The sequence below is a fragment of the Embiotoca jacksoni genome, unplaced genomic scaffold (assembly GCF_022577435.1).
Source record: "Embiotoca jacksoni isolate LCO1_2020_lvr unplaced genomic scaffold, fEmbJac1.0.p SCAF_3, whole genome shotgun sequence".
Taxonomy (NCBI): domain Eukaryota; kingdom Metazoa; phylum Chordata; class Actinopteri; family Embiotocidae; genus Embiotoca; species Embiotoca jacksoni.
Genome location: NW_027185381.1, coordinates 2,029,474 through 2,048,130, shown reverse-complemented (window position 1 = coordinate 2,048,130; position 18,657 = coordinate 2,029,474). Strand labels below are relative to the sequence as shown.

Here is an 18,657-nt window from a genome sequence, read left to right as displayed (position 1 = left end):
ATGACCACGAGGTGATAAAAAGCCAAATATTCTTAATTTAGTAGGTGGTATCAATCTTCTGCTGTCCGGTCGTCCTCTGCAGCAGTAGAGAGACACATCGTAACTTTGCATGATTCAGGCTTTTAATTCTTCCTCTTGGGAAGAAACTGCTGTCCTACATGATGTAAATGTCTTCCTGCTCCAAGAAAACTGAATCATATGAACGCAAGAAAAGCATATGGTTAGTCAAAGAGACACTGATTTAATCTCATCTAATCTTTTATATGATGTCATCAATTTCTTACCTGATATCTCACTTTTCCATCTCTGTCATTCATTGTTCTATTTGAATCTTATTACATTTACTTTTATCTCAAGTAAAATCATGTCAATTTTCATGACATTATTATTTTTTTAATCTTCCCTCATCTCACTTTATTGCATCTTATCTCATCTTAAGATGTGCTTGTTGAGCGTCCAGCAGTGGGTTAAATACATAAAGATGAAGGATGAGAAACAAACAGTTCAGCAGACCGGCTGGGTGATGTGATGCTGTGAGATACATATACAGAAAGAAGAACTATAAATAATGTCCAGCTGCTCTGCAGAAATGTTCCACATATCAGACACATCGGTGGAAAATGTGTCATCCTGATAAAAAAGACATAAATAAAGACTAAAGGCAGGAAGGACCCCAACACTCGACCCCGGGAACAGGAAGTTTCATGCAAATAAAAGTCTTTCATAACAAAAGGCACGAGCCAAATATCCAACACAAATCCCAAAACTGTTTGAAATCTAAACAGCCTTCTGTTAGCTAGTGGGTGGGGGGTTGGGAGGTGTGTGTGTGGGGGGGGGGGGGGTCTATGGATGAAGATAAACCAGCACAGACAGTTTTTCTGGATAAAGATGGAAGACAGATCGGTGAACTGGATTCTCACCACTGGCGTCCTCCCGCCTCGTGCTGCTGAACCTTGTATCCGAACTGGGATTCTTTAGAGCTGGAGAAGATCCGAATGTTCTTCGAGTCAAAGTTGAAACAGAGCTGGAAGTCTGAAACAAAGAGGAAGATTTGATTTTATTCACTTTATATCTCGTGGGAAGGTTAACTGACTTCCACTGCTCAGTAGAACCAGAACAAACAATTCACTTTCATTTCTAGGAACCAGGATCGAGACCAAAAATATAACGCAGCTACATCATTTCTTCTTCTGCTGATCTCCCGTCAGGAGGATTTCACAACTGATTTTTTTTTCACATTCACACAGAAAAGAAAAATATGAATCATATGAACAGGTGCAACAGGTTTTTCTGTGATTCCTCAGGTGGTTGGTGGAGAAGGATTCACACAGCTGTGACATTAAAGTGGTCTGAAAAAACACATTTACGGCCGTTATCCAACATCTTCACTCAGGAGCAGAGTGTTTAAGGATTCTGTATTCTTGTGTAATTTGAGGTTAAATTATAAAATCAAATCGATTGTCTCATCTAATGTAATCTAATCAGGGAAGTAGATCTTCACTCAGTCCTCCCGGAAGCTGCTTCTGTTTAGTGTTCCTCAGATGAGCCCTAATTTACCACTCTACTGCGACCTTTTGACCCCATCTCGATCTTTTGCGTTGGTAGTTTTTGCCTGCGTGCTGAAGTATTTCCTCCGAGCGCTGCGGTTCATCTCCTCCAGCTGTGTAAATGAGCCGAGTCCTCGGAAAGCTCGGCATGTTGTGTGGGACTGTTCGCCAGCAGTGATGAATTTGGCCGCCGAGGACCAAAAAAAAGACACAAGGAAAGGAGAAGAGTCGTCGCAGCCTTAAGACGTGTTTGTTTCCATGAGGCCGAGAGGAATCTGCTCCCGTCTGAGCAGCTCGACCCATCAGAGATGTTGGCGACGGACAGACGGAGACTTGCCAGAGCAGAGATCCAGGTCCTGATCCAGGTCTGGCAGTCTCCTGTCGCTGCTGAAGGATTGGACTGATTCGGATGATCCTCTCTGGCACTGCTGGCAATTCTTCACATAGCTGAGCAGACTTGGTGACTTTTCTGTGTTATTGTGTTCATTGGGGGAGTTTCCCATGCGTCTAATTGAACACAGATTAATGCCAAACTGCAGTTTCTGAAGCGAGATGTGATATTTTTGCTGCAGGAGAAATGAAGTCTGTGCTCTTTTTGCAAAATCTCCAGTTTTTAAATCAGATGCAGCAGTAGGAAATAAATCTAATCAGGTCAAAGATGGTATTGATTTAATGAACGCAGCTCATTGAGCAGCTCGCTGCCAAACGCCGTCTTCATCGCTTCCTCCAGGAGGCCGGCAGATGACTCGCCCGGCTCAGTCGATGCAGCCTGAAGATCACGCCGGCCGCAGCCAGGTGATTCTTCAGCTTCAACTCAGGCAGCATTTATGATTGTCTTGCTAATCCACCAGCTTCTATATCTCAATTCAAACAGGCTGAATGACTGATTACGAGATAGAAGACAAGTGTAATGCTAATTAAAGAAAAGACTTTCAAATATCACTTTAATTCAAATCTTCATCATCTTTTCCAGAAGTGCCAACGAATCTGTGCAGCTCATTTGAGAATGTCTTTGTAGAAGAGGCAATAATTTATCCTTTTTCACACTTTCTTTACGACATATGACACGTCAAAGGCTGCAGGTAAACACAGATAACTGCTTTTAATTTCGTCACTTTTGAATGAGGTGTGAAGCTTTGCTCTAATGAGCTGTTTGTACCAACAAATCTATCTGCATCTGCATCTGCATCGACATGGTCAATAGACTTTCTTTCCAAGCAAGGTGAAATTCTTCTAAAATGGTGGAGCACCACTTCTTAAAGAGATGCAGCAGTGTTCATCTGCAGTGAGGCTGTAGCGCTTTCAACAAGTGTGGGAGTAAAGTTGAGGTTGATGACTTCCATTGTAGAAGTAGATACAGTTATAAAGGAACCATAAACTTGGTTACAGCATGATCAGATACACATTTACACGAATAGATTTTTTTTTTTTTGTCGTCCATTATTATAATTTCAGATATTATTAAAAAAAAAAAAAATGGTCAGACAAAAAAGGGTTTTTAAGAAAAGTGCATCGTCTTTATATCAGAAGAAGTTTGAAAGTGTGACAAATGCAGTGAGTGGATTTATTAAAACATGTTAAAAAGCCAATTTAGTCTAATAATAAATCAAAAACAGTGCTGAGGAGCAGGCGGGCGAAACACAACAATATATCATAACTGCTCGTTGTGTTTTACAGTTTGGGTGTCAGAGGGTAAGAATAAACCATTTAAATGAGTATGAATGTTTCAGGGTTGATTGATAAGATTGAGATGAAGGTTGCTGCCTCCTCCTCCTCCTCCTCTTCCTCCTCCTCCTCCTCCTCCTTTTCCTCTTCGGCCTTTGTTGAATGTGAAAAATAACATGACTGGGAGAAGCAGATTCATTTTGACTGTCATACTCTTCCTGCAGCTGCCAAACAAATTGAATCAATCTGATGATCAGTTATCAAATGATTTACGAGAAGAGATTTAGACAAGAGAGACATTTATTCTCCTGTTTTTGTTTGAGGTATTTTGCCCTGCTAAAGTACTATTATTTTTTTTTTTTTTAGTTTGGTTTTAGTATTAACTTCTTGGTCTCTGTGCCTCTTTTAAGTCTAGTTTGTTCCCTGTGTTTCTCACTTTGACCACCAGGGGTCCCCCATGTGTCCCCTCCTGTCTCTCTCTCTGCTCACCTGCCGGCCACGCCTACCTCACCTGCTCCCACTTTCCCAATCAGCCCCATCTGCTGTCACCTGACAATCACCGAGCCTGTATATAAACCCCCTTCAGTGTCTCCTAGTTGTTGACACTGTTCAGAGTTTCTACCTGTTTTGAATTCTGCACCTCCCACTGTGTTTCTCCCTGTCCTGGATCTTTGTTTTGCTTGTGTCTGACTTTTGGGTCCTTCCTTCTTCTCAGCTGTGACTCTATGGTCTATTGGGAGATTTAGGGGGAGTGACAGCTCAGAAGACACCGCAACGAAGTGTGTAAGACTGAAACTGTGGAGTGTCATGTTTTAGGGTTTATAATGAACTCCAGTGTTTCTAGAGCGACGATATCTGAAGTGGGATGAATGCAGCTTCTCCTAATCAGACAGCTGTTGTGTTCCAGATTACATATTTCCCTCAGTACACTAACAAGTAGTGCTCTTATATGTTATTTGTGTTGTGCAGGTATTTTGACAGAGTAGTGTTAAAATATCTGCAGCTTTAATTATTTTACCCAGAAATCAATGTGTTTTTGTGTCCTCTGTTTAACACTCAATAAACACACTGATTCTTCTGTCCAGCAGCAGCAGAGAAGAAACACTGTGTTCAGGAACAGCTGCAGCTTCATCAGAGCTTTAATTTGAAAATCCTTTATGGCCCCGCCCCCTTCCTCTACGGAGCCAAGATGGCGACCGTTTAGGGTGAAAGTGTCCAGAATTGCACACCTTTTTTGAGTGCTTCATCCTGGTACTTGTAGTGTTCTGATGTTTCTGTACTGACAGTGTGAACACACTGATGCACTCAGACTAATACACAAGTATGTCATTTGGAATAATAACAATAATAACTGTGCAATATGAAAGCTTCACAACTACTATAAACATTACAATTTCCAGTTCACACTGAGCATAAGAAGTGAGCCATAATTCAAAAATTTTGAATCCCACACTGAAGTTTGGTGTAAAAGTTTCTCCTCACATAAGACGCCACATATCAACAATTGTCTTGATCATTGTCTATCATATCTTGTTATTTCCAGTCTTGGCAGGGAAATGAATTATTTTGTTGTCTTTAGTTATATAAAACATTTTAATGTGTCAGCATGTCTTGTCTCCGCAGCAGAGCTGCTTCTTTCTTACAGACAGAATAAAACCATGATGAATTTCTGTGGTTACTATAAAGTGCAGCGACGATGCCAAACCAGGAGTAGGAGAATTTCTATTATGGTTTGTTTTCTTATAGTGAAGTCTCACCCGGGTGGAGTTTAGGGCAGAACGAGGTCACAGAGTGTCAGAAAAATCCAACAAATCACATTAAACTCGTATTTAATTGGATTCACGACCTGCCGGGACACATGTCTGTTTCCAGATGTTTTTGTAACTCCAGCTGTTTACATCGTCAGGAGGTTCAAACTAACTGGACCGAGTTCTGGGAGAAGCTCGTGTGTTTGGACGGCGTGAGGCAGGTGGGAACTAACGACTGACCGGGAGCAACAACATCAGGTCTGATGTGTTGCTGCAGGAGTTTAATGATCGTGTTAAAAGAGCCACAACACGCTGTAACGAATCCCATCAGCCTCTGGGTCTCTGGAGAAACACTCATCATCTCTGACCTGCAGGCAGAACGTGGAGGGGAACATCCAGGAGCTCACAGCCATCACACCAAACTCTACTCAAGGTCATCTGAGGGCGCGCTGGGACCTCAGTACTGTAGCTTCAACGGATGCAAACACAGTTTAAGAAAAGGAAAATGATCCCTGAGTTCATCAACTGGGAATAAAGTGTTGACTTTGCTCTGCTAGCAGCAGATGATGAAGTCAGTCGACTCTGTCCCTCCTTGAACTTCTGTGGAGAGATCACAACTGGACCTTCGTCGTCATGGTAGCAACAACTATTCTGAGTCCATCAGTGTGTTCTCTCTGTCAGTACAGAACCATCAGAACACTACCAGTTCCAGGATGAATCACTCAGAACGCTCCAAAGAAGAAGTGAGAAACACTTTCACCCTAAACGGTCGCCATCTTGGCTCTGTAGTGGAAGGGGGCGGGGCCATGAATAACTTTCAGATTAAAAGCGTGTGATGAAGCTGCAGCTGTTCCTGAACACAATGTGTTTCTTCTCCACTGCTGCTGCTGGACAGAAGAATCAGTGTGTTTATCGAGTGTTAAACAGAGGACACAAAAACACGTTGATTTCTGGGTAAAATAATTGAAGCTGCAGATGTTTTGGAGACTGATGTGGTCACATGATGAGGTCATTTCCTGTCAGTGCAGAGCAGACTGTGCGGTACTTCCAAAGTAAGAGTCCTAACATGGAAGAGCACTATTTGTTAGTATACTAAGGGAAATATGGTTAACAGTGTGACGTGGTTGCAGTTTGGTTTGCTTTTAACACCAAAATCATTTGATTAGGTTTAGGAAAATATCCTGGTTTAGTTTTTAAAATGTCATGTAAGTTACATTATGTACGTTACATAACTTAAAATAAATCAACGCTGACTTCACAGAAGACACAAACAGATGCTGTGAGTCGCGTGATTGATCCGTCCGTCCACCCCGACCTCCTCCCAAAGCAGACTCTCACCCTGCTTCATCCGGCGGACTACCCTCTTTGTTCCTGTTATAATTCCTACATCTACAGGTCACACAGCATGATTATGTGAATGATGACAACTGATAAGTGCCATTTAAATGGTCTAATAACAGAATGTAATTGATGTGAATATTCAGAGTGTTTGGTGATGATCCAACTTTTCACACTGGAATCTAAATTTGTTTTTTGAGTAAAGTAAACAAGGAAACAGACACCTGGAACTTTCCTGAATGCAGACGGAATCAAAGCTCCTAATCATCCTGCATATTTATCTTCACATCAGTTTGTTGGCAATTTATTCACTCAAAAAACATCTTTTCATGTTATTTGTGTTAAAATCATGTTTTTTTGGAGAGCTGTAAGGAGTTTGCACTCCCGAGGTGGAGAGTGCAAAGTTAATATGATCCATAGAGACGTGATAGCAAACATTAATGGAAAATCTGACAGAGCATTACAGGCATCTTGAGACCAATGTGGTGTTGATGACTCCTGAAAGAGTTCGCTTTAAACTTGTTGTATAATGTTATGATTTACTGAGAAGACTTTGAACTAACACATGTTCCGCTAATAACGATTTCTCCACGAGGGGGAAAAAAAAAGTGTGCAGACAAAAACACACTAAGATCTCAAAGTCAGTGTCAGAAAACAAAGATCAGATAAATGTGGTCAAATACTGAACCCTCAGCTGCCTCTAATCAAATTAAAGCAATCCACTGTAGACCGTCGTACCTCACCATCTACTGTGTAAATAGCACGACTCCAACAGTGATTAAAAACGACGCTTTGATGTTGACAGAACATGTTTCCTTCGCCAACACCCAGACGTTGTGGATGAGGAACCATCCTGGAAACAACTCTGAGAAAGTTTAAGAAGTCTCAAACTTTTGGTTGCATTCTCCGTCCACCTGCTGGACCTCCGTCCACCTCTCTCTCTCTCTCTCTCTCTCTCTCTCTCTCTCTCTCTCTCTCTCTCTCTCTCTCTCTCTCTCTCTCTTGTGCGCTGGGATCTGTTGCCATGGCAACTGCTGGTTTCCAATAAGGACCTCAAATTCAGAAGCTTGAAATCAGCAGCGCCCGTCTGGTCCTGTCATCCCTCTCTGCAGCTCTGACCCGGGCTGTGCTGTGTGTTGTCGCTCACTCACCTGGCAGGAGGCTGCAGGTCCACAGCAGCAGAAGGTGCTGATAATCCATGAGTGAAAGCAATGAGACAGACCGAGTGTGACTGTGTGCGTGTGTGTGTGTGTGTGTGTGTGTGTGTGTGTGTGTGTGTGTGTGTGTTATTGGAGGGTTGATTCTTTAACTCTGCTGTTCTGATATGTGAAGGAGTGAGAGGACGAGAGGAAGAGGAGGGGAGGAAGAGGAGGGGAGGAAGAGGAGGGGAGGCGGAGTGAACGCACCTCCTCCTGCCTCGTGTGTCTGCTCTGCACACACACACACACACACACACACACACATCTCTGTTTTTTTTTTTAAAGAGCCTTTAACTCACCTTCCCTTTTCTGAACGGGAGCTTTAATGTCTCAGTGGCGGCACAAACAGGAAATGCCTCCATTTGTGTCTGTGGTTCCACAGTGCTCGAGACCAGATGTGAACATCTGTCCGATACTGTTGGTAGTTATAAACACACTTCAAATATCTAGTGTACATTTATAAACCATTGTAAACCTGATAAAGCAATTATAAGTGTGTATAAAGTGTTGTGAAGCATGAAAAGTGAGGCCAATGTATCTTACACTGCAATACCACTGAGGGCCACTAGGGGCTGGTGCCAAAAATCCTCTGTCTCTGTCTGTTGGTCTATCTGAAAATAATTCCCATCATTAATTCGATATTTTCTTGCAGGTGTTTATTTGATTGACAGGCGTAGAGTCCTCGGGTTCCCAATCAGATTGAGTAGGATCCGCCCCAGCTCGCCCAAATAAGGTCACTTCTAAACAGCAAATAGCAAAATGGTGACGGCCAACATAATGAACTGGAGGCTTCTGAATTATTAATTTATTAGAGCTGATCAGATTATGATTGGATCGCATAGGTCCCATACTGCAAGGTGGGAACGGGCTCTGATTTTTTTTTACTTGTAACCGAAACCTGATGAGGAACAGCTTAGAGGCAAGACAGACAAACTTTCCTCCTGAAACACACTCTGGGGATCAGCACACTTCCTCAGGACCTTCAGGGTGATCCAGGAAAATCTTTCTTACTATTGCCTCTCTCTTTTTTCTTCTATATACTTAAAAGTTTTTCATTGGGATGTTCAGTCGGGAGCCCAGAAAGAAACTTTTTCACTCTTTTCACCATCATATTTAACAGTCAGACGGTCCTTTCTGATGGGAACTGAAGCCATCACATCGCTCTCTTCAAAACCACCAGACTCCTTTGAGGAAAACAGTCATTTTACCTGGCAGAACTCTACCACTGCCTGGATGGGCTAGTTTGTGTTATTGTGGGTCCTAGTACAATACAGAAGTGAAGTTCTCTAAGTGAAAGATACTGCATTGAATAAATACAGGATATTAATCAGAGACTCTTTACTTGACTTGACTTTTAGCTTAAATTACATTTAAACTTTGCTTAGTCAACACATATCAACTGATGTCTTGTGTCACATGAGCAGAATTGTGTGCGTTGAACTGACGTCTTTGGTTCTGTTGGACAGCAGTGTTGGCGTTTAACATTTCCTGCTGTAAAATATTAACTTGTGACGGGTTGCCAATGGTTTTTGTGACATAGCTGCTGCAGAATTTCAGGCTCGGTGTTAGTGATTACTCACGATAGTCAGTCGACCTTTTCAGATGAAAGTATTCTTAAAGTGACCCAGAATTAAAAACTAAATCTATTCAACAGCGGACTGATTTATCAGTTTTCTGAAAAAAAGTAATCTTTAGTTTTTTCTGCATAAAGACCGAAACACAATCTGTGTGAAACAGGAAATTTTGCACTTAATAAATGAGGTATAATAAATTATCAAAGAGCTTTAGTGGTGCTGGTTGGTGGATTTTGTCATTTTCACAGCTGCTTGCCGGTCATATAGTTTCATATTTACCAATAAGCTACGGGCTGGTATTCATCAGATCATCTGACAACAGCATCAACAAGAAATTATCTCAAGATAAAAAACTTGAAATCAAAATATTTTGCTTTGAATTTAAAGTTAACCACAAGAAGACGTCCTTCTTCTGCTCAGACGGGAGGAATCCTCACACTCCGACTGTGTCAACATGTTTTTGTTTCCACAGTTATTACTTCAAGCACACACACACACACACACACACACACACACACACACACACACACACACACACACACGCACGCACGCACACACACACACACACACACACACACACACACACACACACACACACACACACACACACACACACACACGCACGCGCACACACACACACACACACACACACACACACACACACACACACACGCTCCCTCCCCGTCAATAAAAAGATACTGCAGTGCTGCGAGCTGGACGGCGGCAGGCTGCTGTCACTCTGCTAGAAATAACAAGTGGAAACTCACAGTCAAAGCAGCAGAATTAAAGTGAAACAGATGGTGGACCTGCTTTTGAATCAGCTCGAGGGTCAGTCATTACCCCCCTCCCCCCACACCTCACACCCCCACCCTGTTTCTGTCCAACATAATGTATACACTATACATACAAACAAATGGACGTGAAGGCTGGAGCACCGGTGGGAGACGACCTGTCCTTTCACTCACTGCTTTCTCACATGAAGCAACAAAGAAATGTTCATTTGTAGAAAAAGCTGAATATTTATATCTTAAAGGATCAAAGGCTTCTTGTGGATACCTGCACAAACATACAACCGTGAAGTAAAGAAACAAGGCCTACTAGACCAAGGAAGAAACTAAAAAGAGATTCAAAACAACCACAAAAAGACACAAAAGCTGTGCAAAACAACTTCAAAATGACAAATACACAAAATAACTGGTGACATAAAACACGTGCAAAGTGACAGAAAATCAGAAAATGACCACAACGAGACGAAATCCAATTTTAAACTATGACAGACACAAACTGACGCAGTAAAAGTTGCAATAAAACGCAGGTTAAAAGTAGATTTCTTTATTACAAAAGCTTTATTACAATTTGAGTACCATTACGCTGACCACATTACCAGTGCAGGAGGAGGGTGCCAGTGATGCCCGCAGGAGGTAAGGAGTGAGGAGGGAGATCCCAGAGTGCTTCACCACCACCAACACAGAAAACACATGCAGACAGCTGTTTACAATCACACTGCAAGACACAACAACAACAGGGGTTAGAGACACAACTCAGGGCAGGAGGAATGAAACCTTGACCCAGCTACCAGCTGTCTGTAAGGATGCAGCAGCCCAACTGACCTGCTAACTGGCAGAAGAATAAGAAATCCTGTAATATTAAAGAGACCCATGTTGTTTACCAGCAGCAGCTGATTTACAAAATGAAGTAGAAAAAAAACAAACCCTTCTTAACAATGAGCAGTTTATGCAAATACTCACGCCAGCACTTAAAACACAGACAAATAAAATCAACCACAAATCCAACAGTAATCTAAAAGTCTGGCCATTTAGATGGTAAAAAAAAATCGAGTTCATCAACTATTCAAAGATAAACAAATAAAAAGGAAATTAGGTGGAGAAACGAATCAAGGGAGTAAAACAGCACAGGCTCCTCTTGTAGGGCAAAGAAACAATATGAACAACTTTCAATAGTTATAGATGGAACCAAGCAGCAACCATCAGTGATGTCATCAACCATCAGTGATGTCATCAACCATCAGTGATGTCATCGTTGGTTTGTGAACATTATGAATCCTCCAGTTCAGATTCTGTCCGTTACCATCTTTGCCAGTTTGGAGCGGTTTGGAGCAGGAAGTGACCATATTTGGACGAGCTGGGGGCGGAGCCAGAGGTGGATCTGACTGATCTGATTGGTCCCGCCCACCGATAGCTGTAACCTGACTGCACCAGAGGATGTCAATCAAACAGACACGCCCCCAAAAACAGGTCTTTTTGAAGCTTCCAGTTGTTAGTCATACCCCATTTATTGCCATGGAAATGATCACGAACAAAAAGTTATATATTTTGAGAGCAAATTGCCCCACAATATTAATACGTTTTGATTCCATGTTTTATTTAGTTGGTAACTTGTTGTATAATCGCAATATTACACTTGAGGGCTTCTTCCCCTTTATCTTTGACTAAAATCTAGTTTACAGCTGGGCGTGTAGCTATGTCATGCTAGAGGGCCTCTAATTTAAAAACGTCAAACTTTTATTTTGAAAACTCAGTGGTGAAACATTCAGCCCACTGATGGTGTCTCTTCATCACTCACTCACTCACTCACTGTGACAGACGTTCAGGTTTCTTAGACAGAAGTCCAGTCAATCATCAGAGCAGAGATGTGTGTATACTGCCACCTGGTGGAGAAAAGAATAGAGCAGTTTCATTTGAAACACTTCTCAAGCACACTATACCCAAAATAATAAGACATTTCAACTCATAGGCCAGGAAGGTTGTTCACAGATAGGCGGTGCAGACTGAGCATCTAAAGTTAATTTCCCAAGATAATAATACTATAATCATTATGGAAAGTAAGAGAGGTAATAAAGACGCTCCAACACTCAGGATGATGATAGATGTTTTATAAATAACCAGTTATCCAAGAGCTTTTTGTTCGGTTTTAATGAGCATGAACCACACGGAACAAGACGCAAAACACCTTAAACATATACAAAGTAACATGCAAGATTGAAAGACATGAGGCATCACAACATGCTTATTCAGTATCCCCGACCACGTGTTGTAGCTGTAGGTTTCGTTTTCCTGTAAATCACATGACTCTACACATGTAGTAGGGTTCATTCTCATCCACTACAGGAAAACATGTAACTTTCACACCCAGACAACCCAGAGTGTGTCTATTTCACGTTTTGCTGTAGTGTATCGGCGTGTCTATTTCACGTTTTGCCGTGATACCAGATTGCGACATCTATGTGCTTTGAGGTCATACATGTCAGATTTAGGATCATTTTTATTAAAGTGGTTAGCTGAGGAATAGATTGTCTAAACACATTCAGAAGCTTCATGGGTGTTCGTTTGTGTTTCAGGTTTCTCTGTCGGTGCTTTCAGTGTTGGAGTTGCTGCTGCTCGTAGACGGCTCACTTCTCTCCACGGCTGCAAACTCCACCTTCCTGTGCGACCTCTGCAGACACAAAGTCACAGAGCTGATCACCCATCACCTAGACATCCCCTAATATCCCCGGCACACAGCAATCAGGAGTGCTTTGGTGCACTCCATTTCAGAAGCTTTTAATGAGTCAGCATAAAAACTTAAGGTGCAGAAATATCAGCTGCGCATTTTGATGCCTATCTTTCGTGTCTTCATGTTTTACCGCCACCTTTCATATTCAGAACTGTGTTTAAATCACCCTGTCGTCACATATTTCCACACCTGGACTCACCTGTTTATCTGCCGGGGCTTTGGGGTACCGAGAAATGCCGTCCAGTCGGCGTTCAGTCCTCTCCCAGTCATCCAACCACAGCCGGCGGCGGTACTCCGACTGGCGAGATGTGATTCGCTGGTATATTGCCTGGTTCTGATGGCTGACCAATAGAAGCTCCTGCCTCCTCTTGTTGGCGTTCAGACTGAAGAAGACACACAGAGGGCAGTGAGACAGAAAGATGAGTACATCTTGTTGCATGTTAAACACGTTTTCTTTCAACAGCTTCACTACCTGAAACCATCAACAACGGCTGAACTGTGGCATTGAAAAACATTTATGAACCAACTTTGAGAGAAATAAACCTTCAGTGTGTCTTAAAGAAGTCTTTTAACGGGTGAAATAACCAAAATGTTTCGTTGAGGGTAGAAGGACGTTCCACGACAGGAAGTGGATTGTTGTGAGATGACATGATGCGCCGTCAGGACAGGACACAGCATGACATTACATAACATGAGATGATCTGTCACAAGCAGGACGTGTTATAATCTGAAAAAGGCTTCCCTCTTCTGCGCTGTCACAGTAACAGCTCACCTCTTCAGCTGGTACTGGTTCCTGTGGTCCACCAGGCCTTTAGAGCAAACGATGTCAGCCAGTTTGGAGGCCAGGAGACGGTTGTCTCTGTCAACGACCGACAGCCGCTCATCCTGCAGCTGAAATCCAGAAACCAGGAAGTTCAAACTCATTTTAGACTTCAATATAAGAGCTGTGGAGCAGTGAGCCATTCAGACGTGACACCTCTGGTGTTAATAAGAGCTGCTGACTCTTCAATTAAAGGGCAACATTTTAAACACTGAAAGGCTTAAACTCCTACAGATGAGTTTAATGAAGGCATCATGACTAAAACTATATTTTACATTTCAAATGTCATTTCTGAGAGTTTTTTTTAATCCTGATAAAAATGTATTGCAATAATCAAGATGATTCTACTGGTAGCTCTGATATTTGACCATGCGTGCCTGCGAGAGTGTGTGTGTCCACTGACCTGAAACTTCTTCAGTTTGAGCTGGATGTGAGCAGGTGTCCTGATGCCCCTGGTGTCCACCGCAGGCAGAGCAGAGCTCACCTGGACAGGTAAACCCAGGTTAGTGCACTGTGGACGTGTCCTGTGTGTCCTTGTCATCTTCCTGTGTTTTAGAGTAACTTGATTTGTGTCTGTTAGTGAGTCCTATTCCCTCATTCTCTTGTTGTTTATCTGTGAATAGCTGCTGTAGATTAAATAATCAAACCTATTTTCAATAAGAGTCAAATGTTTCCCCTTTTTTAAAATAAATGTGCTTTTGTTATTTTTAGTTTTTAAACAAAGATGCTGTTAAAGGAGCCAACCACTCTTTTTCCAACGCTTATTAGATTTTAGTCCCATCTGTAACTGATCAATAGTTTGGACAATCTTCTGTTTAATTTTTCATGCCCACATATATTGTGATTTTTTTTTTTTTCCTTTTTCCATCTTTTTCCACATAACTTTCCATCTACAACCTTCTTTCCTCTGAGAGCTTTACTTTGATGTTCATTCACATGGCTGAGCTCCACCAAAGCAGCTGAATCAGCTTCTTTTATGGGAACAATAACAAATTGATTGACACACTCGACCAGCAGCTTGCGAGAAGTCTTTTTTTCTACTTAATCAAAACCACTTTCTTCTCCTAACATTAACCAAAGTGTTTCTTAAACCCGGTCTGGATGAGAATCTGTGTGATGTCACAATGTGGTATTTACACTGCTGCCATAATTTAATTGAGACAGTTTTTGTGAAAGTAATTTAATAATTTCAAAGAAGACAACTGTTCTTATATTTGCCAAATATTGTGGTGAGTTTGTTTTGCCACCCTGATGGAGGCCAACAATAAATGACCTTTAACCAAACAAGTGTCGAACTAGGAGAACAAATAATGTAATTATTGCACTTATATAGATTAATTTGTAGTTTTACACATACCCTGCATCATATATTACATATAGAAAGATCCTATCAGTCGTCCACCCCCTCTCTCCACCCTCCTACCTTGCTGCGGTGGTTTTCGTAGTCGCTCTGGTCCCATCGCTGCTGCAGGAAGCGGTTGGTGACGGGTTTAAACGGCTGGTATGACCGGTGCATCTTGCATCCATGTGATGATAACCACGCTCACTCGTTCACGTCCATCCGACCCAGCAGGAGGTGTTTGCATTTGTTGTTTGCCTCCAGTTGCCATGGAGACATATATCCGTCTTTGTTTCATTGCAGCCAGATAAGTTTCCTATTAATTATTACTGAGTTTGTCTTCTTAACTCTGCTCAGGTGGCCTGTGAACACACACTCATACACACCTTCACGGCTATGAGTTGTGCGTTTCAACGCGACGAAATGTTGCGTCTTCTCAGTTTTGTGTTTTACTTTTCTTTCTGTACTGGAGGTTGTTCCACATTGTGTAGATTCATATTTGCTGCCTTTTATCTCCTCAACATCAACTGCTGTTTATCAGCACTAATAGAAAGTCCCGGGAAGTTTCAAACTTTAACCAGTTGCTCTGATTTGTAGCATTAAGAGTGTTTAGTGAAGCACTTTTAACATCTGAAGACACAACATTCAGCCTTTTCCCCTGTGTGGGCGTTTGAGTGTGATTTTTAACTTATAGGTGCAGCATGGAAGATTTGTAGTTTAAAACATTTCCAAATTAACTAAAATTATTTGCAGAATGTGTAGAGATAATAGCTTTGATATTTTTTTCAGACTTCTATGTGTCATGTTGTGTATTGTGCTCTATAACCAGCCAGGCCCTGCCGCTCCATCATGTGATACCACACTGAACCCTAAAAAGAATTGCTCCCAATGGTGTACCATCGGTGTGTTGTAGGTCGCTTTGGATAAAAGCGTCAGCTAAATGTAGTGTAATGTAACACTGATACTCTTTGTGAGAAACCCATCACACATAAAGAAGCTTCACCTCAAGAATTTAACTGGACAACAAAGCTCTTTCTGGTTCGAATCATGCAACTGCATGCAGCTCCAGTTTACCACTGTCATAAGTTCAAAGTATATAATAAGGCAATATGTGCCTGGTGGAAACAAAGACATCTTTTGATTATAAAATTAATGCCATATTTCCTCTGAAATCACAGCAAAAAATGATATTCAGTGTACGGTGACATTAGAATAAAATCTCCTCACGAAGCACCCACGATAACATTAGAACACGATAGATTCAATTATAAGAATAGAAGTCGTTCATTGTGATAAACATTTACGGAGAACGTTGCAGGTTTAGTCTTTGTCTTTTTCAAAATCAACAACAAACTCTCCTTTAACAAATAACATTTAACGTTGAACACACGCAAAAAAAAAAACCCGTTACCAAAGTAAAGTTTTGGCTTCATGACTCTCAATTAATGTGACTGAGAGGAGTCATGCTGCAACCAGTTTTCTGTGACACTAATTAAACAGCCGAGTAACCCAGAGAGTGTGAGACTGATCCCAGATCTGATGAGCGTGAATCAACTATGTCTCAGTCCATCTCTGATTCACCACACTGAAGTCCTTCTGACAGAGTGCTAAATTACCGGACAGACGTACTCCGGATTGATTCACACTTTAATTTCAGGAGGCAGTTTATTAATTTCAGTCTTCACACATTAACACTGAACAAAGAAGCACATTATTCTCCTGTGCTTTCTTTACGTTACATTACATTATATTTCATTTAGCTGACACTTTTATCCAAAGTGACTTACAATAAGTGCATTTCAACCATGAGGGTACAAAACCCAGAACAACAAGAATCAAGTAAATACAATTTCTTCAAGAAAGCTTTACTTATATGTTCACAAAATGTACAAAAAGACAACATATTTCTAACACAACATTCTTCACAAAGAAATCCAGCATGTCCTTGTACAAAGAATATCTCCTATAAAAAAAAATTTAATTAAAAAAATAAAAAAAAAACATTTCCCATTACTTTTGGCACAGTCTTCCTCAGATATCCTGAGTAATTATTTCCCCCTACAACAGCAGGTGGCGCTATGAGTCAATTTAAAGCCACTGGACCCACTCATTTCCTGAACCCTTCTCCTAATCTTAACAATGAGTTTAACCCTCAAACAGTCCTGACAATGTGAGTCAATGTGGACTGGCTGAATTCAGAGGCACCTGCAGAAAATATCATATTTTACATAACTTACAAGGACCTTCCATTGTTTAATTCGTTGCTTCATATCTTTATTTTAAACATCATTGTCAACATAATACAAGTGCTTATACAGTGATTATTGGTGAATCTGCAGTGTATAGCATAAAAAAAAAAAAAAAAAAAAAAAAAAAAAAAAAATTAATTACAGATGCAAAAATGTCTGACTTAAAGTTCTGATGCAATTAAATATCACACCAAACATCAGATTTGAATGCGGCATCCATCCTACCTCACATCTCATATCTGTGGTTGTGTTCATTAGAAACTCTGACAATCCAGAGTTGGGACCAAAAGGCAGAGTTACAGTTTTAAATGCTTTCCTGTAAATTTCTTTACAGCTGTCATACCCTCCCCAAACCTGGCGCAATTAATTACAATTCATTACCTTTCTTTATCCGTTAGTTAACAAGGAAATGTGAAAATAAAGGAATTGAAATCACTGAAACTGAATAAATAAATAAATAAATTCTCAAGATATTAATAATCTATTGATATAATAATCAATGTTCATTTAAGTATTTTGTAAAAATTGGCACTTCTGAGCTAAAGTTGAAAATCTACAGAACTATTATGAAATTAAAGGGCTGATTATGTTATCCAAGACTTTTTGTAAATGAAATGTACCACTTTTTTTATTTTTTTATTTTTTCATACACAATGCCTTCCTGAGTGACTCCAGCTCCGCGGTGATCCAGTCAGCCCGCTCCGGGTCCAGTGACTCCAGCTCCGCGGTGATCCAGTCAGCCCGCTCCGGGTCCAGTGACTCCAGCTCCGCGGTGATCCAGTCAGCCCGCTCCGGGTCCAGTGACTCCAGCTCCGCGGTGATCCAGTCAGCCCGCTCCGGGTCCAGTGACTCCAGCTCCGCGGTGATCCAGTCAGCCCGCTCCGGGTCCAGTGACTCCATCCGTCCAGTGTTCCGGGATTTCCGGTCTTGTTGTAAACCTAACAGCCATTTAGCCCGCGGTGCTGTTGGTCTGTGTTAACAGGAGTACTATCCGATCCGGGACCACCACATCCAGCCATGGAGTACCTGCAGCTGCTTCTGTTTCCGTCCAGCCGCGAGAACTGACCCCGAGATGAGTTCGTTCGTGCCCGCCGATGCGCGGTGTTCTGCGGGCTGTGAGCGTGTGATGGCTGCGGTCCAGTGAGCTGGAGCACGTTGACTGGTCCGCCTGCTCCGATCCACCACTTCGGGAGCTTCACTTAATTGTGTGTTTTTGTTTTTTTTACCGGGGATTATCGGCGCCTGTGGAGTGTAGATGCCTATTTCTCGGCTCGGGATTCCTACCGGGGTAAGTGGACGCGGTCTGCGGGCTCTCGGGGTCTTTTTTCGGGCTCCACTTTTCTTACAACGCGGGATAGCCTTGCTAGCTATCCCGGGGTTAGCTCAGCAGGCTAGCTGTTGTCTTTGTCTGGAGAGACCGGACAGCTAAGGTGCAGGCGTCCATCATCGGACACGTCCCCGGCTGACCCGCTCGTTGTCCTCCTGACCGACCTGGTGGATCCACGTCGGCTCCTCTCCATCCAGCGGGTAATGACCGCGTCGACAGCGGGTTTTATTGCGGGTTTTCCGGTGTTTGTGTGGATATTTCACACCGCTCCTTCACTGTTTGTTGTACCGTCCGTTCAGCGGGTTTTAAAGCTGCTGTGTGTTTGATGAACTCCCGAT

The 18,657-nt window shown here is 42.0% G+C and overlaps 3 protein-coding genes across 8 annotated transcripts in view; 1 reads left to right on the top strand and 2 right to left on the bottom strand.

Moving 5' to 3' along the window:
• itga11b (integrin, alpha 11b) overlaps nucleotides 1-7,606 on the bottom strand; it is a 35,198-nt gene extending 27,592 nt beyond the window's left edge. For both annotated transcript variants that reach the window (XM_069163488.1, XM_069163489.1), the window contains exons 1-2: nucleotides 7,450-7,606; nucleotides 921-1,032 (exon numbers count right to left, since the gene is read on the bottom strand). In XM_069163488.1, coding sequence (XP_069019589.1) covers nucleotides 921-1,032; nucleotides 7,450-7,498 — 161 coding nt within the window. In that variant the 5' untranslated portion in view covers nucleotides 7,499-7,606. The remainder of the gene's footprint in view (nucleotides 1-920; nucleotides 1,033-7,449) is intronic.
• A 4,421-nt stretch (nucleotides 7,607-12,027) lies between these two features.
• Nucleotides 12,028-14,920, bottom strand: LOC138206669 (sperm axonemal maintenance protein CFAP97D1). The gene is made up of 5 exons (XM_069163525.1): nucleotides 14,828-14,920; nucleotides 13,808-13,888; nucleotides 13,357-13,475; nucleotides 12,784-12,967; nucleotides 12,028-12,524 (listed from the first exon to the last, which is right to left on the bottom strand). The coding sequence occupies exons 1-5, from the start codon at nucleotides 14,918-14,920 to the stop codon at nucleotides 12,426-12,428; spliced, it is 576 nt and encodes a 191-aa protein (XP_069019626.1). The 3' UTR covers nucleotides 12,028-12,425.
• Nucleotides 14,921-17,832: 2,912 nt separating this feature from the next.
• The window catches only part of znf609a (zinc finger protein 609a), a 34,147-nt gene continuing 33,322 nt past the window's right edge, over nucleotides 17,833-18,657 (top strand). For 2 of the 5 annotated variants that reach the window (XM_069162321.1, XM_069162317.1), the window contains exon 1: nucleotides 17,833-18,280. Coding sequence is in view for 1 of the 5 variants with exons in the window: in XM_069162324.1 (XP_069018425.1) it covers nucleotides 18,248-18,280 (33 nt within the window). In the remaining 4 variants the exon portion in view is untranslated. Of the gene's footprint in view, nucleotides 18,281-18,345; nucleotides 18,520-18,657 lie in introns of those variants that run through there. The other 3 variants (XM_069162324.1, XM_069162323.1, XM_069162320.1) reach the window with 2 other exon arrangements.

Excerpts from the sequence above, each read along its gene's own strand:
- LOC138206669 (XM_069163525.1), bottom strand. The coding sequence starts at position 14,920 with ATGCACCGGTCATACCAGCCGTTTAAACCCGTCACCAACCGCTTCCTG. Across the intron at positions 13,889-14,827 it reads ACGAAAACCACCGCAGCAAG|GTGAGCTCTGCTCTGCCTGC; the intron begins GTAGGAGGGTGG and ends TTACCTGTCCAG. Across the intron at positions 13,476-13,807 it reads TCAAACTGAAGAAGTTTCAG|CTGCAGGATGAGCGGCTGTC; the intron begins GTCAGTGGACAC and ends TCTGGATTTCAG.